Source organism: Procambarus clarkii, chromosome 59, assembly GCF_040958095.1.
Source record: "Procambarus clarkii isolate CNS0578487 chromosome 59, FALCON_Pclarkii_2.0, whole genome shotgun sequence".
Lineage (NCBI taxonomy): Eukaryota > Metazoa > Arthropoda > Malacostraca > Decapoda > Cambaridae > Procambarus > Procambarus clarkii.
The window spans coordinates 5562119-5589761 of record NC_091208.1 but is presented as its reverse complement, the minus strand read 5'-3'; the positions used below and the strand labels follow the sequence as shown (position 1 = coordinate 5589761).

At 42.7% G+C, this 27643-nt stretch overlaps 2 protein-coding genes across 3 annotated transcripts in view; both read right to left on the bottom strand.

The window, feature by feature from the left end:
* Positions 1-8841: 8841 nt before the first annotated feature.
* LOC123752340 (WD repeat-containing protein 87-like) overlaps positions 8842-27643 on the bottom strand; it is a 112153-nt gene continuing 93351 nt past the window's right edge. For both annotated transcript variants that reach the window (XM_069306854.1, XM_069306855.1), the window contains one exon: positions 8842-11518. In XM_069306854.1, coding sequence (XP_069162955.1) covers positions 10265-11473 — 1209 coding nt within the window. In that variant the 5' untranslated portion in view covers positions 11474-11518 and the 3' untranslated portion in view covers positions 8842-10264. The remainder of the gene's footprint in view (positions 11519-27643) is intronic.
* LOC138353658 (uncharacterized) lies at positions 11492-13449 on the bottom strand. The gene is made up of 3 exons (XM_069306842.1): positions 13071-13449; positions 12107-12930; positions 11492-11518 (listed from the first exon to the last, which is right to left on the bottom strand). The coding sequence occupies exons 1-3, from the start codon at positions 13447-13449 to the stop codon at positions 11492-11494; spliced, it is 1230 nt and encodes a 409-aa protein (XP_069162943.1).

The window sequence follows — 27643 nt, the reverse complement described above, 5'->3', positions numbered from 1 at the left end:
ACATTATCGAGTCAACAGTTTGGCAGTTCTCTACAAGATTTGCCAAATTCAGAGAACTGGAAGACACAGTAAAGTTCATCAAGTTTCCAGACAGCATCAAAATGAATGAACTAAACTTGCAAACGTTTTCATGGATAGACATGGATGATTTTGAGATGCAGTTGATTGAATTTCAGAGTAGCTCAATTTGGAAGCAGAAATTTGTTGACCTTAGAGTTGACTTGGAAAATACTGAAAGAGAGATTAGAGATGAAAGTAACAAAGAGAAATGCGGAAAACGAAGTATTAAGGACTTGGACTACTATTCAAGAAAATTATGTCTGTTTAAAAAACCTTGCAACAGCATTGCTAACCATGTTTTCGTCTACATATGCTTGCGAATCTTTGTTCTCAATTATGAACTTTGTTAAGTCTCGTAACAGGAGAAGCATGACAGATGAAACTAGCGCTGCATGCATATCTCTCAATGTTACTAAATATAAACCCGATGTAAAATCTCTGTCATCAGTTATGCAGCAGCAGAAGTCTCACTGACAGTATATAAAAGGAGTCAACAAGTTTTTTATCTGTTGTATTCTATTAAAGTCACAAAAGCTTAAAGGCTGTTGAAATGTACTTCTGAAGGTTAAATAAAAAAAAAAATCTGTTTTTTTTATACTATGTTTTACTGCACTGAGGTAATTTATTATTTTTTCGTTTAAAGAGTTGTTAAGAGATACCAAATATGTTCTAAAAAAAATGGTTGGCACGTGGAAAAAGTTTGTGTCAGAGACTTGGCTGATTTTGGCACGCACTCTCAAAAAGGTTGCCCACCCCTGGATTACAGTAATCACAAAGGCACAGTTACAAAGGACAAAGGCACAAGGTTACAAAGGACAAAGGCACAAAATTATAAAGGAAAAAGGCACAGGTAGAAATTACAAAGGCACATAGTTATAAAGCACCAAATACACAAAACATCGGCCTGAAGGGCCGACAACAAAACAATAAGCATAGCAGTATAATGACAAAATACCCAAACCCTCACCCAACAACCCAACCCGTGAAACAACACAAAACAAGCCAAATTTCCCTGAAAAACCACACAGAGAGGTACAACACATAACACAAATAAAGTAAATAAAATACACTCACGCACACATGCATGCAACCGCACACCACGCACACAAACGAACACAACACCACAACACATAGCACAAACACACACACAAAAAAATAAATCACTTAAAAGGAGGAGACACGACAGTGGTAGGTAAATACTTCTCAGGAAAATCATGACTAGGATATTTCTGCTTATAAGCTTCCCACACTAAGTACTCCCTGTCGGTAGGACAACGGTCCCCCTGCTTCAGGGGGGTGGGCATAAACTCATGAACCACCAGATCAGGCGGAAACGGCAGCATCCGAAGCTGGGCGACAGTTGTCGCTTAACGAGGTAAGGCAGAGCGAAGGGAAGCAGAAGACACGGAAGAATCATCAACCCCGCATCAACCTAATCAGAAGATCTCCGGGAACGCTTGGGCACCGGCCTCACATCATCAGAGCCGGATGTCGACCCAGAGACCCGGACAACACAAGCCGGGCGAACAGGGTTCGGCAGCAGCCAAAGCGGCGTCCACACCCATCGAATCCTTCTCCACACGGAGCGGCGGGAAATCCTCCTCACGGAAGAGGTTGACGGGTGCGACAGCAGGTTCAGAGCACCCAGCAGCCTGATGACCCAAGAGGCCATAACGGTTACACGTATGAGGCTGGCGAGCATAAAACACTCGAACAGAACACCCCAGAAGCCTCACTTGAGAATGAATGTCCGCCCACAGCCTCATTCCTAGGGTGCGAATATTTGACCGCACACCCTTTAGCGGACCCGAGGAGAGCAGGTGCAACCGCACACTGATGACCGCCCCAAACTGGCCGAAATAACGCCTCAGCCATCCCTCCGGAAATTCCAGGGTCGCCCCATGCACGCTTACATACGTGATGGCACCACTGCGATCGGAGACAGTCACAGTGCCCGTACCTTCGGGCAGGGGCAAGGTCCGCCCCTCGTACCGACGTAAAAACGCCCTATATACCTCCTCCGTCGTTAGTTTAACAACCACTCTACGGGCAGACACCAGCTCAACACCATAAACATCCTCTACAGGGACCCGCAGCATGTCACACAGCACCAAATCCACCTCGGGATATCCCACCCGAGCAGAAAACTCGAGGCCTATAGACTGGGCACGCACAACAGGGGGGAGGGGGGTCCCCATGGCGCCGACACGCCAAACCACACCCGCCCCCTCGAAACTCTAGGTAGCAACTGGCAGGTCAAGCGAGCGTGTCTTGACCCCCTGGTGGCCAACGAGCTAATCGTCACAGAGAGGAAGTGAGAGTAATGAAGCACAGCAAAAAGGCGAGAGACCTCAACAAATTCCTCGAAGTAGTAAACAATGATTGTAACACGGGAACGGGGTAATGACTCTCTCTTGTCGACTACCCTGCTCATAGATATCTTACTCGAAGACCCCAGAACTCCACCACAGCCTCCAGTCCCATGCCTCATGACCTTCGACGTTCGACCGCCTAAGATCCTATAAACCTGAAACGTTGCACTAAGCTTTTCTAGCAAAAACTCAAAGACCTTTACTTGCTGCCACCATCAAACCAAGGACGAAGCCAGATTAATTAATCAGGGTTTGGGCCAATTAATTAACCATTAAACCCTTGGGGTGTTATCCCCAATTTTGTTGAAAGGGAGGTATGAGTTTACATTAAGTGTGGAAATTAAACAAAACAAGGGAATATCTCTGATATTAAGAGAGACTAGGCTGGCTTGTAATTCGAATATCGACTTAGCCCAATAAAGCAGACTTGTGGAGACAAATGGCAGAGAAAATCACATGTAATATAATTCGTTGAAATACTAAAAAATACAAACAATTACTAAAAGTTTATTAAAGCAAAACTATCAAAGGTGTAAATAAATAGGAACACTTCCTGAGCCGAACACTTCCTAAACTTAAATATTCCCTAAGAGGCACACATGAACCATTAAATTATACCAAACTCTTAAGAACTTTACTGTAAAATATTATAAGTCCAGCTGCTGCCGCTCTGGCCTTCAGAGGTGAGATGGTGACCTCTTCAGCTCCCCAAAACCACACTGACCTAGCCTAGCCTACCCTCTCTCCAGCCAAGAGATTGTCCTAGGCTAAGCTGCCAAATTCATCTTCGAAGATGATTACTAACTTAACCCTGTACTCGTCACTGAAGGTGACTTAATCATCATTTCAAACAATTGAGGAATATTTAGATACTTGAGCAGGTAAATTATAAGGTACAATACTGAATGATAACTTGAATTTCTTTACATTACTAAATTAACAGAGATGGAATCTTGGAATAGAAGAGGTGAATGTGGGTGGTGAGGCCTGACTCTTATTGACCTGACTTACGGCCGATGTTGCCGGCTTTACACGAGTCATCTGCCCTCGAACGAAAGGGAGGAATTTTGATTCTTTATTCATGAATGACATTAATTTAATGTACGTACTTGATGAAAGAGGTTATTAATTACAGTTACTTTAATACATGAATTTCTCAAAAATTATAATTTAAATACAAGAAGCTGGTGACCGTCGCTTACACACCACTGCTCTAATCCCTTGGGGTGACCCTACTCAACTTTCCAAGGCAGAACTACCATTCCACTGCATATTTTGTAACAAGGGCATATCCATACTACCTTCAATACAGTCACCTATTTAAACCAGCTTCGACTGTTACATGATGACCCAAAGGAAGGACACTATTTGCCACACCATGCAGTACTGAAAATTTCACCCACTATTCTACTGAGGATAGTATTTACCTGCAGTGCCTAGACCATGCAGAATAGTGTCTCGTTGAATGACTGCCTTCAAACTCACCCTAGCCTGACACAAAGGCTGTACGACGTGCTGTTAAAGTTCCACATAAGAACTTATGCATGCATGGCCAATATAAGTAAGGCATTCCTTAGGGCCTTAGGGTTCCTTAGGCATTCCTTCATTCCTCCTGGAAGAAGACCGTAACTACACAAAGTTCCTATGGTGATCCAAACAGTGAATTAATCACATACGGGTTTGCTTAAGTTATGTTTGGAGCTACTTCTTCACCGTTTCTGCTGCAAGCTACCTTAGATACGCATTTGAAGAGGTCTAATAGCCCAAAAATACTTAAATTAGCAACCACCTGTATATGGACAATTTCCAGGGAACCACCAGCAGTGAAGAAAAACTGCTAAACATATATCATGAGGTCAATCGAGAGTTGTTGGGAGCAAATATGCTTCTCCAGTCGTTGGCCTCCAATAATACCAGCTTAAAACAACTGATTGAATCAGAATTTTACGACTACAAGGTACCCCAGAGGACAAAGGTACTAGGTATCAAATGGGATACAACTTCGGATCAGTTGACCATCAAATTGGTGGAAACAGATACCACCAACCTAACAATGAGGAAACTAAATTCAAATTCAAATTCAAATTCAAATGTTTATTCAGGTAAAGTACATACATACAAGGGCTGATACAAATATTGATGAATTTATAGATAGAGCTAGTACATACAATGCCTAAAGCCACCATTATGCAAAGCATTTCGGGCAGGAAAAACACTAAGACTTAAACTTAATACTAATTGAGATTAAAGTATAAAATGTGTTGAGAAAAAAATAAAAATAAAAAAGGGGGGAACATGGCAGAAAAACAGCAAAAATACAATTTGGTCGACAAACAGCATTGTTTAAAAATGACAGACATGGGTTGACATAGGGGTAAGGTAGGTTACAGCGAGTCAATTAGGTAGTGCTTAGTTTTTATCTTAAACTGGTTGAGAGAGGTACAGTCTTTAACATGATTGGGAAGGTCATTCCACATTCTGGGTCCCTTGATTTGTAGAGCATTTCTAGTTTGATTAAGTCGTACTCATGGAATATCAAAAAGGTATTTGTTTCTGGTGTGGTGCTCATGGGATCTGTTACAACCTTCAATGAAGCTTTTAAGGTCAAGATTGGCATTACAGTTCAGCGTTTTATATATATATATAATACACAAGAGAGAATGTGCAGTGACTTAATATCTAACATATTCAGAGATTTGAGTAGGGGTGCTGAGTGATGTCTGGGGCCAGAGTTGGATATTGTCCTAATAGCAGCTTTGTGTTGAGTAATTAGAGGACGTAAATGATTTTGGGTAGTGGAACCCCAAGCACAAATACCATAGTTGAGATATGGATAGATAAGGGAGTAATAGAGAGTCACCAGGGTAGGGCGTGGTACATAATATCTGATCTGAGAAAGAATGCCCACTGTTTTTGAAACTTTTTTTGATATATATTTAGAATGTGTCCCTGGAAATTCAGCTTGCGGTCAATGAGAATGCCAAGGAATTTGCCATCTAATTTGTTACAAATTTGGGTATTGTTTATCCTGAGATTTATTTGATTTGAGGATTTATTGCCAAACAAAATATAGAAAGTTTTGTCAATGTTAAGGGTGAGTTTGTTGGCAGTTAGCCAAAGATGGACTTTATTTAGCTCAGTATTCACTGTGACATTAAGAGCAAGAGGGTCAGGACTGGAGTAAATGAAGGTTGTGTTGTCAGCAAATAAAATTGGTTGAGGTGTTGGGAGGCATTTGGAAGGTCATTAATGTAGATGAGAAAGAGGAGAGGGCCAAGTATGCTGCCCTGGGGAACACCAATGTTGATGGGTAGGGTGGGAGAAATTGAATTATTCACAGAAACATACTGGAGCCTGTCAGTAAGGTAAGATTTGAGGTATTGCAGGGAGTGACAGTGCAGGAGTGAAACTACTATCCCAAGTCAGCAAACCCTTCGATCCATTGCGACTAATAAGTCCTATATTGATAAATGGGAAGTTGTTAATGCTGGAATGCTGGCAAGAGAAGATAGGCTGGGATGATCCACTAACAACTGTCTAGCAAGAAAAGTGGCAGGGGCTGGTGAAGGATCTAAGTATCCTAGAGTATGTTAAGTTCCCTCCAAACACAGTACATAAAAAACAACAAATTAAGCTACATGTGTTTTGTGATGCCTCAGGAAAGGCTTATGCACCGTGGCTTACCAAGACTCGATTGATCAAGTAAATTTGCTCACTTAAAAAAGCCAGGGTGGCACCATTGAAGAAACGGTCATTGAAATAACTGGTGTTAATAGCAATACTGCTAGGAGCAAGATTGGCTCATTATCTGATCAATGTCCTAAGTAACATCCACTTTGAAGAAACAGTGTTATGGTCAGATAATGAGGCAGTACTACAGTGGGTGAGAAATACTGTAACAATAGCAAAACTCCTTACGCGAGTAACCTCGTTAAGGAAATTAGAGAATTGTCAGCATTGTACAAACTGAGATACGTACCCATCAAAGAGAATCCAACTGACTATCTCCCAAGAGACTTGACTTTACGGCAGTTAGCCAAAGCAGAGAAGTGGTTCAATGGACCTCAGTAGCTAGTCAGTGAACAGTGGCCTAAAGAAAAGCCACAAGTCATTGTGACCAATGTTTCTGCTCGTACTGAGAATCCAAAACCACCTCGGACTCTGGTAATTGATCCTAATCGATACTCTGAACTGAACAAACAAATAGGTGTGAAACAAGTGGTGTTCGATTTCCTAAAGAAAATAGGAATCAAACGTCATTTCTTTAGTATCCAAAAGTACTGGGTCAAAAGAGCCCAAACAGAAACATACGGGATGGATTTTGAGAACCTCCCTTTTTTTTTTTTTATATATATATACAAGAGTTGTTACATTCTTGTACAGCCACTAGTACACGTAGCGTTTCGGGCAAGTCCTTGGAATACGATCCCCTGCCGCGAAGAATCGTTTTTTCATCCAAGTAAACATTTTACTGTTGCGTTAAACAGAGGCTACAGTTAAGGAATTGCGCCCAGTAAATCCTCCCCGGCCAGGATACGAACCCATGACATAGCGCTCGCGGAAGTGTCTTACCACTATACTATACCAGGCGAGTGTCTTACCACTATACCACGGAGACTGTTAATAAACAGTCTGATAAATTAGACCCTGATAAATTAGTGGATGATCTGGGTCTCTGGTTTGACCCAGACAGTAATACCATACTAAGGTGTGGAGGTCGCTTACAGCATGCCGATATAGACCTGGAAGTAAAAAAATACAGTGTTTCTCCCGTCACCACATAGTAAGCAGGCTAAGTGAGTTACACATACACAAACCCAACACTTTTCATGGTGTGGTACTAGACACCCTCACCGAAAAGACAAGTTCTGGATTCCTCAAGGTCGCCAGACTGTAAAGTCCATAATCAAATCCTATGTAATCTGCTGGAGGAATGACGCTCGAGTGTGTCCTTATCCAGGACATCCACCACTCCCAAAGGAGCGAGTTGTCCACTTTCGTCCTTTTGAGAGCACTGGTGTAGCCTACACAGGAGCTCTAACACTAACAAGCACCAAGGGCAATGTTCCAGTGAAGGCATACCTCTGCCTATTCACCTGTGCCACAACAAAGGGGGTACATCTAGAAGTGACTCCCGACATGAGTGCTGAGGCATTCATACAGGCTTTCCGCAGGTTTGCTGCCTGTCGATCTTGCCTCAAGATGATGATCTCAGACAATGGGTCCATCTTGGTCCAACTCAAGAATACCTAACTGCTCTGAGGGAGTATCATTATAGGGCAAACAATCTCTACAACAAAATTAACTTTAATCCTGATGACATTGTTCTGGTGACCAGTGATGAATCACGCTCAGAGTGGCCTATAGTTCGAATAGTCTCTGTTCATCCAGACAATCAGGGTATCTTAAGAATAGTGAAAGTAAAGTGCCAAAGCACCACTACTCTCAAAACCTTAGAGAAACCTAGTTCCTTTAGAGCTGGCAGGGAAAAGAAGACGCTCAAAGACCTCCAACACCTGCAGCTCCAGTATGGGACATGACCAAAGAGCCAGAGCTCAACTCCCACAAGCAAAACTAGGCAAGTTCATCCGTCCAGAAAGGACTGCCACACAACAGTGCAACTTAAAAAAATAAAACAATATTTTAATTCTGAAGGAGAGGAATGAAGTGTTCAGCAGTTCTAATTATTGGACTTCGACCTGTGTTCCCCCCCCCACCCCACCGGAATTGTTTGAAATCCGACACTAACATACTAATATACTAACATATTAACATACAGTATAACCAACAAACATAGTTATACTAGTTACATTAGTTAATCATAAAAGGATTATAGTGATCGAGATATGTTGACCAGACCACACACTAGAAATTGAAGGAACGACGACGTTTCGGTCCGTTCTGGACCATTCTCAAGTCGATTCATTCTCAAGTTCGCCTGCATATGGATCGAGATATCTGTGACGTCATCTTCAAAACAATCATTTAAGCACTCAACGTGTCTTTAAACTGCTAGTCTAGGCATTAGAATTAATAAAAACAGTATTCTCTATGACTGGTTCTAATATAATTAACAATAAAACTAAAGTCTATGTCCCTAAGTCAATAAGACAGGAAATTAGAACCATATTTTCAGAATGTCAAGAGAGAGGGAGTGCCAGCTCCGACATAGAATGTAAACATAGGCTTCCAGAGAGAGGTCGGCACAACGCAACACTACAAAGATCTCATATATAGATCGCCCAACAGTGATTTTGCCACAGCGACCTCATCCATCAAACAGGGAAGGCATTATATCCATACTAAATGATTTGTAGAGTTCTTATTTCATTGTGCAATTTACTGCTATGGTTATACTGCCTAACAACAACAAAACGAGGTTGAGCCTGGTTTTAATAATAACACAATCTTCATTATTTTAAGTCACATTTATTGACAATAATAAATTTTGAAAAATTGTTAAGGTGTAAATATTCGGCAGGTAACGTGTGACGAACTGGAAAAATCACAGAGAGCTGTTATCGTCTACATGAACCTGCACAGACGCTTACTTGCTCAAACAAAGACAACAGGGCCGTCATTAATCCAGGTCCAGGACGGACCACATGTGGCAATCCAAACATCAGGACTATCAAACTGGTCCTGATGTTGGAGGACCAGCTCTCATACTAACAGTTTAACAGCTGAGGTAAATTATTCCCATTTTATTAACCTATTTTAGCTGTAGTACTAACAATAGAATATTATTTTAGTAGTTTATTATAATTTTCAATTATATAATTAATAGACAACGTACATAACCCCCCACCCCAAACTTGTGATCAGGTAAACACCCAGCAGGATAACTTTTAAAATACTCTCCACTTTGAAGTAATAATTATAAATTAAAATAAATTAAATAAATTAAAAATATAAATAAATTAAAAATATAAATAAATTAAAATATAAATAAATTAAAATATAAATAAATTAAAAATATAAATAAATTAAAAAATATAAATGCCTGCTGGGAAAATACCCCACAGGGACAACAACAGAGTATTTTTTTAGATATTTTTTATATTTCTTTAGGAAAGACATAGGCTAATACAGTGATCTGAACATTGAGCTATTTCCGTGCTTCTTGTGTATATAACAAAAAGAACAACAAGAACTTCTTGTGAACATTATTTAATTACTTAGAGGTGGCATATATGAAAGAGTATGGGTGGATATTAATAGGAGATACTGCATGGTCCCCAGCAGTCCTTCTGCAATTTCATTCTTATGTTTAATATACAATCTTTCAACTGACTGTTTGGTAGAAATAATCAATCTTTGTAAATGGGATTATATAATAAGAAATTGAAAATGGAATTTAATATGCAATCATTAGAAAACTGACTGATTGAGGGAAGTTGAGGACTGGCCGGCTGATGATGTCATTGAACACTAGGGATGACTAGAACTGTGCATCGCCGAGGTAACTAAAATTAGGGATGACTGGTCAAGGCTCTTTAATCTCCAGAAGAAAAATAATGTACGCTAGAACGGAACCATTTAATAACACTTTGACAAATATTGTACATCAGAAGGGTGTAGTCAGAGCGGCTGACGGAAAAGAAAGTGTGCCAAATCGCGGCTGTTGCAGAAAAGGCAAAAAGCCACGATTTGGCACACTTCTCACTAATGACATGTCCTGTTTGCCCTTTGACATGTTCTCCTTGTCCTATGACATGTACTTCTCGGCCTCTGATATGCACTCCTCGTTCTCTTACATATACTCCACGCCCTCTGATATGTACTCCTTGTCCTATGACATGTCCTACTCATCCTCTCACATATACTAATTGTCATGTGACATGTACTTCTCGTCCAATGACATGTACTTCTCGGCCTCTGACATGTACTCCTTGTCCTTTGACATGTACTCTGTGTCCTATGACATGTTCTACTCGTCTTCTGACATGTACTTCTTGGCCTCTTGACATGTCATGCTCGTCCTCTGACATGTACTGCTTGTCCTCTGACATGTACTGCTTGTCCTCTGACAGGTACTGCTTGTCCTCTGACAGGTACTGCTTGTCCTCTGACATGTACTCCTTGTCCTCTGACAGGTACTGCTTGTCCTCTGACATGTACTCCTTGTCCTCTGACAGGTACTGCTTGTCCTCTGACAGGTACTGCTTGTCCTCTGACAGGTACTCCTTGTCCTCTGACATGTACTCCTTGTCCTCTGACAGGTACTCCTTGTCCTCTGACAGGTACTCCTTGTCCTCTGACAGGTACTGCTTGTCCTCTGACAGGTACTGCTTGTCCTCTGACAGGTACTCCTTGTCCTCTGACATGTACTCCTTGTCCTCTGACATGTACTCCTTGTCCTCTGACAGGTACTGCTTGTCCTCTGACAGGTACTGCTTGTCCTCTGACAGGTACTCCTTGTCCTCTGACATGTACTCCTTGTCCTCTGACATGTACTCCTTGTCCTCTGACAGGTACTGCTTGTCCTCTGACAGGTACTGCTTGTCCTCTGACAGGTACTCCTTGTCCTCTGACATGTACTCCTTGTCCTCTGACATGTACTCCTTGTCCTCTGACAGGTACTGCTTGTCCTCTGACAGGTACTGCTTGTCCTCTGACAGGTACTCCTTGTCCTCTGACATGTACTCCTTGTCCTCTGACAGGTACTGCTTGTCCTCTGACAGGTACTGCTTGTCCTCTGACAGGTACTCCTTGTCCTCTGACAGGTACTCCTTGTCCTCTGACAGGTACTCCTTGTCCTCTGACAGGTACTGCTTGTCCTCTGACAGGTACTGCTTGTCCTCTGACAGGTACTCCTTGTCCTCTGACATGTACTCCTTGTCCTCTGACATGTACTCCTTGTCCTCTGACAGGTACTGCTTGTCCTCTGACAGGTACTGCTTGTCCTCTGACAGGTACTCCTTGTCCTCTGACATGTACTCCTTGTCCTCTGACAGGTACTGCTTGTCCTCTGACAGGTACTGCTTGTCCTCTGACAGGTACTGCTTGTTCTCTGACATGTACTCCTTGTTCTCTGACATGTGCTCCAAGTCCTCCGTCTAGTCCTTCACGTAAAGTTTGCAATTCTGTCCAAAGCCAAAGAATAAAGGTTATTAGAGAAGTTAGTGCTTAATGTAGTAGTAGTAGTAGTGGTAGAATGCTGATTGTAGTAGTAGTGGTAGAATGCTGATTGTAGTAGTAGTGACAGAACGCTGATTGTAGTAGTAGTGGTAGAATGCTGATTGTAGTAGTAGTGACAGAACGCTGATTGTAGTAGTAGTGGTAGAATGCTGATTGTAGTAGTAGTGACAGAACGCTGATTGTAGTAGTAGTGGTAGAATGCTGATTGTAGTAGTAGTGACAGAACGCTGATTGTAGTAGTAGTGGTAGAATGCTGATTGTAGTAGTAGTGACAGAACGCTGATTGTAGTAGTAGTGGTAGAATGCTGATTGTAGTAGTAGTGACAGAACGCTGATTGTAGTAGTAGTGGTAGAATGCTGATTGTAGTAGTAGTGACAGAACGCTGATTGTAGTAGTAGTGGTAGAATGCTGATTGTAGTAGTAGTGACAGAACGCTGATTTTAGTAGTAGTGGTAGAATGCTGATTGTAGTAGTAGTGACAGAACGCTGATTTTAGTAGTAGTGGTAGAATGCTGATTGTAGTAGTAGTGACAGAACGCTGATTGTAGTAGTAGTGGTAGAATGCTGATTGTAGTAGTAGTGACAGAACGCTGATTGTAGTAGTAGTGAAAGATTGCTGATTGTAGTAGTAGTGATAGTGACAGTTGTAGTTGATGGTGACAGTGACAGCTGTGGTATTGTTGAAGGTGACAGTGACAGTTGTAGTACTGTTGAAGGTGACAGTGACAGTTGTAGTACTGTCGATGGTGACAGTGACAGTTGTAGTACTGTCGATGGTGAAAGTGACAGTTGTAGTACTGTCGATGGTGACAGTGACAGCTGTAGTGTTGTTGATGGTGACAGTGACAGTTGTAGTGCTGTTGATGATGACAGTGACTGTTGTAGTGCTGTTGATGATGACAGTGACTGTTGTAGAGCTGTTGATGGTGAAAATGACAGCTGTAGTGTTGTTGATGGTGACAGTGACAGTTGTAGTGTTGTTGATGGTGACAGTGACTGTTGTAGTGCTGTTGATGGTGACAGTGACTGTTGTAGTGTTGTTGATGGTGACAGTGACAGTTGTAGTGCTGTTGATGATGACAGTGACTGTTGTAGTGCTGTTGATGATGACAGTGACTGTTGTAGTGCTGTTGATGATGACAGTGACTGTTGTAGAGCTGTTGATGATGACAGTGACTGTTGTAGTGTTGTTGATGATGACAGTGACTGTTGTAGTGCTGTTGATGATGACAGTGACTGTTGTAGTGCTGTTGATGGTGACAGTGACTGTTGTAGTGCTGTTGATGGTGACAGTGACTGTTGTAGAGCTGTTGATGGTGACAGTGACTGTTGTAGTGCTGTTGATGGTGGCAGTGACTGTTGTAGTGTTGTTGATGGTGACAGTAACAGTTGTAGTGCAGTTTAAGGTGATAGTGACTGTTGTAGTGTCGTTGATGGTGACAGTAGTAAGCGTGATGATTGTTCAAGTGTTGGCGCTTGTCGTGGTTGAAAAAGGCTTGTAACGGTATTAAATGTTGTAGTAGCCATGATGGATGTTGTGGTGGTATTAGATGTTGTGGTAGCCATGATGGATGTTGTAGTGGTATTAAATGTTGTAGTAGCCATGATGGATGTTGTGGTGGTATTAGATGTTGTGGTAGTCATGATGGATGTTGTGGTGGTATTAGATGTTGTGGTAGTCATGATGGATGTTGTGGTGGTATTAGATGTTGTGGTAGTCATGATGGATGTTGTAGTGGTATTAAATGTTGTAGTAGCCATGATGGATGTTGTGGTGGTATTAGAAGTAGTGGTAGTCATGATAGATGTTGTGGTAGTATTAGAAGTAGTGGTAGTCATGATAGATGTTGTAGTGGTATCAGATGTTGTGCTCATAATAGTGATACAGAACTGCGGGTGTTACATGGCGATGTTTAGTGGTGGCGTTATCAATTATATTATAACACATTAACAAGAGCTTGTACCGTTTACAAGCTGTTACAATATTGCCGTCCATAACACTATTAGATAAGGTTACCTATAATTAAGTAAGATCATAGAGTCTGAAGGAAATATAAGTGATAAGAATACCAACACAAATGTAATTTTAAAAACAGTTATACAAGTAGAAATAATTGTCTTAACATTATATCATTAATGATGGCAAAAAGCATAACATGATTTAATATAGTTTGTTAGTTTAATGACTGGAATAAATCATAAGATGGGTTTGAACACAGCTAGAACCTGGAACCCTAGAACTTCTGAACACAGCTTTGATGAGGTTGTTGGATTAGAACACAATGGTGATGAGGTTGAACTCAGTGTTGATAGGGGTTGAACATAGTAGTGATGAGGTTGAACGCAATGGTGATAGGGGTTGAATACAATAGTGATGGTGTTGAACACAATAGAGATGTATTGAACACAATAGTGATTGGGTTCTACACAATGGTAATGAGGTTGAACACAATGGTAATATATTTGAACATAGTTATGTTGGGGTTGAACACAATTGTGATAGGGTTGAACACAATTGTGATGGTGGATGAACACACTGGAGATGGAGGTTGAGCACAGTGGTCATTGGGTTAAGTACAATGATGGGGTTGAGCACAATGGTGATGGGGGATGCTCACAGTGGTGATGGGATTCAACACAAAGGTGATGGGGTTGAACACAATGGAGAAGGGTTGAAGACAATGGTGAAGGGTTGAACACAATGGTGAAGGGTTGAACACAATGGTGAAGGGTTGGACACAATAGTGATGGGGTTGAACACAATGGTGAAGGGTTGGACACAATAGTGATGGGGTTGAACACAATGGTGATAAAGATTGAACACTGTGGTGATGTAGTTAAACTCAATCATTATATAGTTTAACACAGTTGTCATGGGGTTGAACACAATTGTGTTGGATGTTGAACACAATGGTGATGGGGTTCAAGACAATGGTGATTGGGTTGAACATAATCATGATGGGGTTGAACACAATAGTGACTGGAGTTTAAGACAGTGTTGATGGGGTTAAACACAGTGGTGATTGGAATGAATACAATGGTAATGGAGTTGAACACAATGGTGATGGCCTTGAACACAATGATGGTAGGGGTTGAACACAATAAAGATGGTGTTGAACACTGGATTCTTTTCCCAGCAGGAATTTATATTATATACTGTTAATTTAATAACAATATAATTTAAGAGAGCTAATTGAGAATGGACTGTATTTTAGGAATGGACAGTATTTCACTGGTTTGCCCTGCTGGGTGTGTACCTCTCCACAACTTTGGGAGGTTGCACGTACATAGCCTACACCACGAGTGGTGGGAAACAGTACCTAGACTAATAAACATACTATTTGAAAACTAATAGTCCTACTCTAGAGTATCTCTAGAGACGCAAAAGCCTGGTAATAAGCAAAGATTTTAATCAATTAATCTTGGAACCTCGTAGGGAGGAGCACTATTGTGACTTAGGTACCCTCATGGTGAACCAGGTCGACTCGATACTGCCTGATCGTACTGTAGCTGCCAAATAAGTCATAAGTAATACTCTGTTACCACAACACAACATATTTTCCAAGAAGATGGATTTGCATTAATAATTTGGCTTACCCATTTTGTTTAGAGCACCTGCGTTAGAACCATGCAACGTTAAAACAGATCATGATAATGGCCACTAGCAGAACTACAACAATTACTCATAAACAACACTTCCCTGGTACGATCAGTTCGATGGTTGGGCGAAAATGCTACTCTTCCTGTTTCATGAACTCGGGAAATGTAACTATGTTTGGCAATTAAGAGGAAAACGTGGAAGTGTCTTCTCTGCCAAGCGCTCAAGTCATGCTTCCAGTCTCAATGCTTGGGGTCTAACCTAACAACAAATTAATTATAACTACTGGTTAATACGATAATCTATAACAATTGTTCAGAACAACACTTCCTGACTGAAGACCTCATCAGTTGGGCAGAATTTCTTCTTTTCCTGTATCGCGCAACTCTGGGAAGGTGCACGTGCTAATTATTGTTGAGCGCCAGTGCATGCGAGCGTCTCGGGAGCCATGTGCACACTGGAGTAGTGTGGCGTCTCCTTCCCCAGCTCCGCTTTTGACGTAACCATCAGCAAAGTTTCATATTCGTCATTATTGACTTGGGGATGGAGATTTTGGTTTACTAATTACTTAATTGAAATAAATCTTGAAGAATAATCTCCAGATCGAAGGTGTGAGGGGGATGGGTTGACACCATCTAAACCTTCTACTAGTGTACGTGCACGTGAAGCTCGACGTGCACTGGAGCACGTGAGTAGCCATGCACCCGGACTATATTTGGTAACCCGTACCCGAAACATCCCGTGTACAGGCTCACTGGAGAGCCTAGGTCATCAGCATTCCAAATATGTTACAATGGCCGTTGTAGCACATTTGTGGAAACAGTTAGAGCGAGTAGCGGCTTTTAACTGTAAAAGAGTGAGGGAGGCAGCAGACAGAGAAGCCGGAGGAGCGAGCGGAAAGGCGTGAGGTATCAGTGGCCTCCCGCTCCTTCATCATAGGAACGCAGGCGGCCATCTTGGATGCCATCCCTTACGTGCCAAGGAAGCTGACCTGTGGTTGGCCAAGGAGGTAGGCCGTAGGATTCCTCTCTCTGATTGGCTCGTTTGAGGAGGACAGGTAAAAGCCGGCACTCCTTGCCGCCCGGCATCAAGACGCCATTCTGCGCCAGCCTCTAGACTTGTAAGACGTGGTTTCTCTGGGTCGGCCAGCTCAGTGAAACTACTGTCTCTAGTGGATCTTAGTACATCTTCAGTATCCACCAACATCAACAGGGTTCCGTGGGAACATAGCAGAATCCAGGAACTCGTCGTATTTGTGTGTGATAGCAAGGGAGTATTTTGAACAGATCGTGAGAAGTGGGTAAAAGTTCATACGAGCGGGTGAAACAAACTATAAGTCTGTTTCACCCACTCGTGAAGTTCCCATCTCAGTTATCAGTCAGACTATCTGATCTCCTGCTAGTGTTTTGTAGCAGTGGAGTGATCTGGGAACATTTTGTCAGTGCTCAGGGCAGGTTTCCCATAGAAATTCGTGGGAATTTCGAGAGACATTGTCGTTCACAGTGTTTGCCACCATTTTGTACGTCCGAGGCGCTTCGCCCCGAGCCAGGTACGAAGCTGTCCAAGTGAGGGAGTGTACCAAACGTACCTAGTGGCGAGGGACTCCACGCTGGTCTATTCACAGCTAAGCCTCGCGTACCGCCACCTAGTGAGGGGGGTGGTCACCTACTACAACTGTGTGTATGTGAGAGCCGGATGTATAATTGAGTAAGTACCCTGTGTGTATATGGTGATTATTATCCCTAAGCCTGAATTCGAGGTCAGGTGTTCCACCGGCATTGTCTCTGCTAGCATCTTAGAGGTGAAGGGAAGCGTGGGGCGCGTGAGATTTTCACCCCTTATATATGTCCTTGTCAGTGAAGGGAGCACTTGGTCAGTTGTGTGCAGCGTACATGTGTGTGTGTGTGTGTGTGTGGGAACACATTCAGAGTTATCAGACATAGGACCGTTGGGCCGTCCTATAGTGTTGTATACTCCATTCTGGTGGGTAAAGAAATGGGTCGTGTTCTATGTGGTAATTAGAGCACTGTGTGTCATTGCAACCTGGTAGTAAAGTGTTGGGCATGTTCTAATATAGTGAAATTAGAGTACCGTGTGTGTTTGTTATTGCAAAGGGGTTGTAATCTGTTGGACCATGATTGTTAATAGTGTTGATCAATCACTGTGTTATTATAGTTTAGTAAATTGTATGGGCCATATTCTAGTGGGTTAGAGCACTGAGAATGTTATTTATTGCTGTTCTGCATTAATTGTAATTGCAACTAGATTGTAATTGTGTTAAAATCACCGGGTGTTGATCTATTGTGTCGTGGGTGAACTTGTCTTTGGGACGAGTACTTGGTATTATTTTCCTGTGTATTTGGTTGTCATCGAAGTCCAGTATTCAGTAAACGTTGATTGAGAGGCAATTAATGTAACGCAACCAAGGGAACACCCATTTCTTATAGAAAAATTGTCCTAAGACAATTTGAGTAACGTAAGATACGGTGTGGTTAATTATTGTCCAAGGAACAGCTGTTTTGGTCGGCCACTTCAGGGGAAGTGAGTCCCACCTGAGCTGCTGTAGGGTGAAGACGTGTCGTCTGACCGCTCCGGCAGTTTGGGGAGGTTGCCGTTTTCGCCAGCAGGGGGTGTGGGTGTCTCTACCCTCCCTGCTGTCCCTGACTGGTGTTGACGTGGTGCTTTTGCGATGAGCGGCCATCATCCCGCTGTCGAGAGGGTAAACTCCGTGGGGTTGGAGTTTACCTGCCGTGCAGGGTATCCTCTCGTTGAGCAGGTCATGTGTGACGTGCTACATGTCCCGGTCGAGGAAATCTACGGGGTTGAGCTGGTGACTGCTCGCCGGGTGATCATCAAGTTTGTGGGCGAGGAGGCGTACCGTGGATTTCTCTGGCGGTACGAGGGCCGTACCTTGAAGTCTCCGTGGTGTAGTGGTAAGACACTCGCCTGGCGTTTCGCGAGCGCTATGCCATGGGTTCGTATCCTGGCCGGGGAGGATTTACTGGGCGCAAATCCTTAACTGTAGCCTCTGTTTAACGCAACAGTAAAATGTGTACTTGGATGAAAAAACGATTGTTCGCGGCTGGGATCGTATTCCAGGGACCTGCCCGAAACGCTACGCGTACTAGTGGCTGTACAAGAATGTAACAACTCTTGTATATATCTCAAAAAAAAAAAAAAAAGTTGTTGGATGGCACTGGTTCTGTGGCCATTTCTGATCGGAGTGGTGCCGTGACGTATGTGAGCGTTCATGGGGTCCCCATGGAATTAATTCCCTGAGTCCCTTCTCCGGCGTTTCTTCCAGAGATTTGGCTCCGTCGTCAGTGTGAGGATGCACTAGCTATCTTCTGGAAAATATGCGGGAGTGAAGACGAACATTCGTACCCTCGGGTTGCGCCTGAGGTCGGACATGCCATCCTCTGTCCGACTTTTAGGGTACTACGTGTGGGTGTATTATGCCCGGCAACCCCGTACTTGTTTCCAGTGTGGCATGTTGGGGCATCAGGCTGCACGATGCACTGTGGATCCGGTTGCTCCGGTCAACTTGTTCCGGGAAGAGGATTTCCCGCCGCTCCCTCTGGAGGAGGTCTCCAGGGATGAGGAGGTGAGCGTTCAGTTAGTGGGTCTTGCAGTGCCATCGGATGGTCTACGTGCTCCTGTCACTGTCTCCGCTGCTCCTGAAGGCCTTCCTGGTGATCACTGTGACGCGCCGCCGTCTTCTCCTTCGTCTTTGGCTGCTGCGCCTGGCCCTATGATCTCGCCTCGGGTGCGTCGGGCGTTGGTTCGTCCGGCTGGAGGGACCCGTGTTTCTGGGTCCGCTTCCGGCTCTGACGATCTCCGGCCAGAGCCCAAGCGTTCCAGGCGTTCGTCGTCTGCCTGGGACGATGTTGGGGAATTCGATGACTGTGGGTCCTTGGGTGTTGACGGTGTGGAACCGGATGTGTCGCTGTCTCCACGGTTGGTGGTGGCAGAGGAGGTTCATGTGCCTGCTGATGCTGGTACCCGGGTCTCGGGGGTACCTTCCGTTCCTTCTCCGCCTGGGGACTCTCCGCAGTGGGAGGTGGTGGCTCCCGCTCCCAGGAATGGTGTGGTTGCTGGTGCTGGGCGTGGCCTGGTTGTGACATTACGGAAGGATGGGCACTGCCCTGGTTCCCTGCAGTCGTCTGGTGGTGTGCCCGTGGCCGCTGGTGCCCCGGTGGTGGTGTCCTATGTCCGGCCCCCACCTGTGAGGGTACGCTTTGGGGACCTGGGGACGTGTTGCCGGCGTCGGTGATGCCGCCGGGTCACTGGTCGCCGATTGCTGAGTTACTGCTGAATGACGATCCGGGGGAATTTCATGGTGGGGGTGTTCCCATGATGTGGGGGATTGTGGCAGTTACTCGCGTCAGAAGTGATACCATTTGGGTCCCCCTGCTTACGGGTGTTTGTTTCTAGGGTTCCGGATGACATGGCGTCCCCGGTGGGTGAACGAGACCCTGGGGGGTGGTTACGTTGGGAGGCGTTCAATGTGGGATTCCCACGGGTCTTGTTCCCGGGCAAGTATGTCCGCTGATTCCCTGTTTTTTTGGTTTTTTTTTGTTTTTGCTATTTGTAGTGTTGTGTGCCCCTCTGGCGTTTTGTTTGCCCTACTGTTTTCTGTGCCCGTGCCTCTCCCTTTGTTTGTGGAGGGGCCGGTGTTTTGCAGAGTGTATTCTCTTCATGTATTACCATGTTGTATTGTGTTTTCTTTTTAATTTTCCTTTTGTTTATATTTATGATTTGTTTGTGTGTGCATTGTCTTGTGTTATGTTTCATTTTATACATTATGATGCGTTTTGTTGTCGGTCCTCCCGGCCGGTGCTTGTTTGTTTTGTTTTATATTATTCCTAAGTTTTGTTTATTTACTTATATTATTTGTTTGTTTGTTATTGTTTTATAATTTGTCTTGATGTATGCTGTCTTTCTCATGCGTTCCTTCATTTTTGCTAATTATTGTCCTGTGCTGTTGGTCCTTCTGGCCGGTGGCTTCTATATTTGTTTTTGTTTTCTGTGATATTTTATTGTATTTATTGTCTTTACCTTGGATGCTTGCATGTAAAAATAAAAATAATAATAAAAAAAAACTTCAGGGGAAGTCAGACAGGTTGTAGGAATTCCAGGAGGGCTGAACTCTTGCATTTTAAGTATTGTCTGTTGCATATTACCTGTCAGTTGGACAGGTAACAAGGGTTCAAGGAAGTCAAGGTAATCAACTCCGATTAGGGTTGATCGACTTACATGAAGGCTCCATTGTTTCAATAACGTAACTTCGGTTATTAATATCTGTTAGTGGACAGGTAATTTGATTGACTCTTGGGAGAGTAACGTCATTGTAAAGTAACGTAGACGTGGTGATTAGTTATCGGTCCGTGGGATTGCACTAGTCACCTGAGTTCATCGGGGTATGGAAGGCCCCAGAGGGAATTCATGTCATTGATGTTATATTGCTGAGGCAGTGTGAAAGGTGACGTACTTTTGTATTAATTAATTATTGATCTTCAGAATAGTAATTAATTGCTCGAGTGTAGTCAAGGGTGACTGCCGTTCTCTTAGCACTCTGGACGTAGAATTGTAGTAAACTATCGAGGGGGCAATAGTAAGTGATAACGTAACTCGTACTGGGATTAAACAGCTGTCTGGAGTACAGGGATTAATGGGGATTACTCACTGAATGCTCGACGGGTAAAGTGTTTGTGTAATTCCGAGTTACTAGTGACAGTTGTACGATTTGATTTGTCTGTGGGAGACAAGATTAAGTTAACGTAAGTGTTACTTTGATATTAATGTAATCAATTAGTCATTGATTGTTGATCGTCCGAGGAACGGAGTGTTAACATAAGAATTTAATAAAGGAGGGTTGCTGGAGTTGCCAGTAACCCCATTAGTCATTGTCATGTCATTGTTAGGCTAATAGTTAGATTGCATTGCAACTGCCAATGCAGGGGGAGGGCTGCAAGAAGCATAAAGGAACTGGAGGAGGTTGCTGGAGGCGTGTCTTCTAACCGACCTTGTTGTTGTTGCATTAGTGATTATAGACTTAGAATGTAATGCTTGATTGTTTCCTCAGTAACACTTGGTATGTTCAAGTTAGTTAATTTATGGAGCACTTACGGCTGGTGTCTAGCTGTCAGTAAAGGTGTCACAGGAAGGATTTCGAGTAAAGTCAGTGATATTTCTTTCATTGTTGTAGTAGTTAGTACTTTGTTGAATAACTGTATTGTTATGTTAAACACTGTCTTTTCAAACACCCCACACAATTTATTGACGTACTTATGTTCTGCCATGTTGCCTGAAACTACTATTGCTATTCATATTGAGACTGCTTTTGAGAACTGGGCTGAATTCATACCACCACACAACAAAGTAATACGTTGTGAGAGCACATGACCTGCTCGTTTGATTCGCCTCAGCGATTTGCAAAAGTCGACGGCCAAAGTGAAGAGGATTTCAAACTTTTCAGGTCTCGACGTTTGCTTGTGCCTAGTCAATTGTTCTATGGTCTCTATAGTGAGGAATGAGCTGCTTACTTGTTATGATCCCAGGTAGCTGAGAAACGAGTTTACCCCTTGAGAGTTATTCTATCAGGCCTGACCTAATTAAGAGGTCAAAGAGACATAGACGTGGATATATGCATAGTAAGCACGTGATTAAATTTGATAAATAGTTTAAGAGTATGGGCAGTGAACAAAAATATAAATGAATGACTTAACATGGGATATGGAGAGTTTGCTGGAGGAGTGAGGCTCACTTCAGAAGAGCTTGAGCTCACTTGAGCTGAAAAGATCGTGAGGGGAGGGTGTGCTTCGTTTGAGCCCCTTGGTGAAGAAGAACCCCAGTTTGATGTACTTTCAAGAGGAAGGAAGTGGGCAGACGTTTCGACTGAGCAATAAGTCTGCAGACGTGCCAGCTTGAGTCGAGAACTGCAGAAGGTGTTGTGGAGCAGTTAAAGCAGTTCTGTGGGTAGCCTGAGGCGCCTTGAGTGTCGCCGCCCCATCAATGAGCGCCGCAAGTGAACAAATTCTGTGGTAAGCCAATTCTAACCAGTTTACAGTGATTATCTGCTGTTGGTCATGTGCCCAGCGACCGTAGCGAATGTTTGTTGATATGTTAGGCATCTTTGATAAGGCAGAAGAAGGCCAAAATAAGAGAGTAAAGATGGAGGAACGTCCTGGAGGGCGGAGCAACGTCCATCCCCTCCGAACACTTGTGGGTGACTATTGTATTGTGGGTTGATGTCGTGGTGTGTCGTCGTTGATCCTCCTTTATGGACAACCCAACCCAAAACTCGGTAGAGTGCTTATACTTTACCAGAAGATCACCCTGGGCGCTTCTGGCTCTTGGAAAGGGGCTCAACGTCACACGTTTAGGGGATGCGGCTCCAATACTTAGCCTCGTTGTCACGTGCACACACCCACTCGAGCCGCTGTGACTCCCCACTCTCTCCTTATGTGATATGATCTTCTCAATCCCCTTTGACTTATTAGTTTTCCATTCTACCCTGTCCACAGCGGTGGTTCTTGGTTCTTTCTCTCTCTCTCCTTCTTTCCTACTTCCTGGGAAGCCTCACTAGGACAAGGGCAAACACCAGCAAATTTGAATCCATTTACTGGACAAAGCACATACACGATACATACACACATATAATAATAATGAATCCTACACTCTATACTATTTTAGTCAAGTTGCACTCCGACACCATCAGAACTCTATCATCTGCTTATCAAGTGGTATCCTCTCTTATGATTCACCACCTAATACTACCAACCTCCTCAAGTAGGTCAAGTCTTATAACACAATGTTGCACTATCAGCAAGACAATATATATATATGAACACATACAAGGAAAACCAGCATATGGCTGCAATAACATAAATTTTAGTATAAATGCTCCTTGATATACAACAATGATCAATCGATCGCCCTATCAGTCCTTGAACACATATGTATGTCTCTGCAAACAATCCAGCTTACGACCGTAACTCTATACTTCAGTATACGTTCTCCTTGGCACAAAAATGGCAAACAATCACTCACCTTTCACTGCGTCTTACACGCTAATGACAACCAAACACTCCACCAACTCCCTACAAGTAATCAACCAGAACGTCCCTTCCACATCTGGAAGCTCACCTCCCTGATCTCTGCAGGTTTTTCCGGGTTTATCTACCAGGATCCTCCGCAGCTCTTCCAGGCTGCTACACCATGAAGTTTCCTCGTGCAACTATGGTGCTCCACCACTTCTACTAGGGTCCTCCACAGCTCTCCTGGCTGCTATACCATGAAGTCTTCCTTGATCAACAATGATGCTTCACCATTGGCATCACAGAAGCATGTGAAACTTCATTCCACTACTCCTCTTCTCACAGCTTGAGATCCTCTTCCTCACTGTATGGCTGCTCTCCCACAGAGCTCAGTACTTTCCACTACCTTGGAGTCTCATCAACTACTCCCTCTGTGCTGGCTTCGAAGTTCTCAGCAACTTCTTCCACAAAGATAAACCTGCAACCCATTGACACGCCAATAAAAATGTTTCCTTATAAACACATAGACGAAATAATCCACACAATATGTTTGCATCCAACATCTATCTGCTCTCTACATACTGTGAGAGCGGACTCCCCCGTTTGGGCTGGTCCATGTTCCCCGGCCAGGCGGTCCTCCTCACTCTGGGAGGGTCCTCCGCCGCCAGTCAGTTGGTTTCAGGCGGTCGACGGGAGAGGACGTGCTTCTCGTCCCTCCAGCTGTCTCTCTCATCTCCGTCCTCTTATTTAGGCTTCCTGCCTTACCAAAACATGTCTAACTTATCAATAAACATTCGCTACTGTCGCTGGGCACACGACCAACTACAAGTAATCACTATAAACTGGCTTAAATCGTGCTTACCACAGATTGTCTAGTCGAGGGGCACTCTCCCCTCTGATGGAGTCCGATCAGGGCGCTCCCACGGCCCACGATTATGTCTCTGGGCAGCTTAATAAACTCTCCTCGCCATCCAGGACTTGAGACCAAACGTTCCCAGCTCGATTCCAAAGCTGGAACGTCTGCACACTTCCTTCCTATTGAAGGTATATCACACGGGTTCCTTTCTAATGGGAGCTCAAACGGAGCACAGCTTCCCCTTACGATGTCTAGTACTCAAGTGGGGGTCAAAGCCCTCCAGAAGCTAGCCTCACGCCTCCAGCAAATTATCCACATGTCATAACCAGTCACTTATCTAATTTCTTATTCACTGCCCCTAATCTCAAATTGTTTATCAAATCCAACCAACTATTTTACATCTGTGTCTTCACCTCTATATTTCCTAGACCGTCTAGTCAGGTCAGGCTTGATAGAATAATTCTCAAAGGGGAGACTCGTTTTTCGGCTGCCTGGGATCATAATAGTGACTGAGGGAGAATTAGCTCCTGCCGGAGGAGCTGCCTCACCTGGCAGGCGGAGGAACCTCCCAGCGGGAGGGGGAAGACGGATTCGTCCAGGATGGGGTAGTCCATACTCACAGCATGTAGAAAGCAGAGAGATGTTGGGTGGAAACATTAATTGTGAGGTTTATTTTGTTTATGTGTTCATAGGGAAACATTTTTATTGGTATGTTGATGGGTTGCAGGTTTGTCTGGGGAAGGAGTTGCTGTGAACTTCGAGCCAGCAGAGGAGTAGTGGATGAGACTCCAAGGTTATGGAAGGTACTGAGCTCTGTGGAGGAACAGCCATACAGTGAGGAGCAGGACCACAAGCTGTAAGAAGAGGAATAGTGAAGGGAAGTTTCACAAGCTTCTGTAATACCAGTGGTGGAACATCATTGTGGTTCAGGGAAACTTCGTGGTACAGCAGCCTGGAAGAGGTGCAGAGGATCCTGGTAGATAAACCTGGAAGAACCTGAAGATATCAGGGCAGTGAACTCCCAGATGTGGGAAGGAAGTTCTTATTGACCACTTGTAGGGAGTTGGTAGAGTGTTTGGTTGTCATTAGCATGCAAGACGCAGTGAGAGGTGGGGTGATTGATTACCATTTTTGTGCCAAAGAGTTTTTATACTGAAGTATAGAGTTACAACTGTAAGCTGGATTACCTGCAGATATATGTATATATATATGTATATATATATATATATATATATATATATATATATATATATATATATATTTATATATATATATATAATATATATAGATATAATATATATATATATAATATATATATATATAATATATACATATATAATATATACATATATAATATATACATATATACCTAGAAGGGGTACCACCTCTGGTGCAAGTGTAGGGACCCATAGCCTCGGAGGAGAAAATAAAGAGTACTCAGAGAAGACCTTGTTGATCCTTACATATATATATATATATATATATATATATATATATATATATATATATATATATATATATATATATATATATATATATATATGTCGTACCTAGTAGCCAGAACGCACTTCTCAGCCTACTATGCAAGGCCCGATTTGCCTAATAATCCAAGTTTTCCTGAATTAATATATTTTCTATATTTTTTTTCTTATGAAATGATAAAGCTACCCATTTCATTATGTATGAGGTCAATTTTTTTTTTATTGGAGTTAAAATTAATGTAGATATATGACCGAACCTAACCAACCCTACATAACCTAACCTATCTTTATAGGTTAGGTTAGGTTAGGTAGCCGAAAAAGTTAGGTTAGGTTAGGTAGGTTAGGTAGTCGAAAAACAATTAGTTCATGAAAAATTGGCTTATTAGGCAAATTGGGCCTTGCATAGTAGGCTGAGAAGTGCGTTCTGGCTACTAGGTACGACATATATATATATATATATATATATATATATATATATATATATATATATATATATATATATATATATATAGTAAATATATATGTGTACATACAAACGAATGGGGGTGGTAGGAGAAGATAATATTAGTGTTCAGTGAGAAACCACAAGGTCTCCTCTGAATACTTTTTATTTTCTTCTCCGAGGCTATTATATTGTCTTTCCTGTAGACATATATTATTAAATATGACCGAAAAAGTAAGATTAATAATTCTAACACGAATTTTCTCAATGTTTCTTACATTTCTTTTCACTGTTGATGGTAACTGAAAAATCAATTCTCCAAAATTCATTTTTATTTCTAGTCTGACGCGACACTTGAACGCGTTTCATAAAACTTATTACATTTTCAAAGACTTTAGTTTACACACACACAACTATAACTGAATAGAGTTTAAAACAGCTTCGATTTTATACCTGCATTTGGGTGAGGTGATATGTTACAACAGTTTTGGATGAGGTGAAAACAAACTTCCATTTGTTTTCATAAATGGAAGTTGGCACATTCCTATGTTTGTTTCCTTAGTGTAGAGTACACTAAGGAAACAAACATAGGAATGTGCCTCAATGCCAACAGTGACTGCCCAGATAGGTACAAGAGGAGTGTCGTTAACGCTTATGTCGACCGTGCTCTCAGCCACAGCTCAGGATGGAAGGAAGTCGATGAAGAACTCTGTAGGGTAAGGCAGGTCCAAGTCAACAACGGCTTCTCCAATGGTTTCGTTGAAGACATCATAAGAAGGAAGGTGAAACGCCATGCAACCTCTGAAGAGACAACTAACACAACACCTGTAACCCCTATTAGACTATTTTACAGGAACTTCTTTTCCACAGCTCATAAAACGGAGGAGAGGGTCTTGAAAGATATTGTTAATAGAAACGTTATCCCTACAGACAAAAATCAGAAGATACAGTTGACGATCTACTATAAAACCAAGAAAACTGCCAACCTACTCATGAGAAACTCTCCAGACACAAAGCAGAACGCTTTAAAAGAGACAAATGTCGTCTATGCCTTCAAATGCCCACTTGGGGACTGTAAGCCTCAAAGAATTCAGTATATAGGCAAGACAACAACATCGCAACAGGGCTCCATTCAGGAACATATAATCTCTTCCCACAACCAGACCATCACCAGAGAAGTCTTAACAAAAAGCACGGAAATTATCGATAGATACAGCGATAGCAGGCGGCTAGATATCTGCGAGGCACTACACATTAAGAAGTTGACACCAGCAATCAAAAGCCAATTAATGCACAACTATATTCTACCCACTTCAAGACTCCACACCAACATAGAAGCATCAAGAAATATGGGCCAATAGGCCCTCTGCAGTTACTTCCATTCTTCCCTTAAACTTACAAAATATTATACCCATTGTTTCGTGTTCTGTCTTGTGTTGAAAGTTTGTTTTCACCTCATTCAAAACTGTTGTAAAATATCACCTCACCCAAATGCAAGTATAAAATCGATGCTGTTTTAAACTCTGTTCAGTTATAGTTGTGTGTGTGTAAACTAAAGTCTTTGAAAATGTAATAAGTTTTACGAAACGTGTTGAAGTGTCGCGTCAGACTAGAAATAAAAATGAATTTTGGAGAATTGATTTTTCAGTTACC

Excerpts from the sequence above, each read along its gene's own strand:
- LOC138353658 (XM_069306842.1), bottom strand. The coding sequence starts at position 13,449 with ATGAGCACAACATCTGATACCACTACAACATCTATCATGACTACCACT. Across the intron at positions 12,931-13,070 it reads AACATTTAATACCGTTACAA|TCACTGCCACCATCAACAGC; the intron begins GCCTTTTTCAAC and ends ACACTACAACAG. Across the intron at positions 11,519-12,106 it reads ACTACTACAATCAGCGTTCT|AATTGCAAACTTTACGTGAA; the intron begins GTCACTACTACT and ends GGCTTTGGACAG.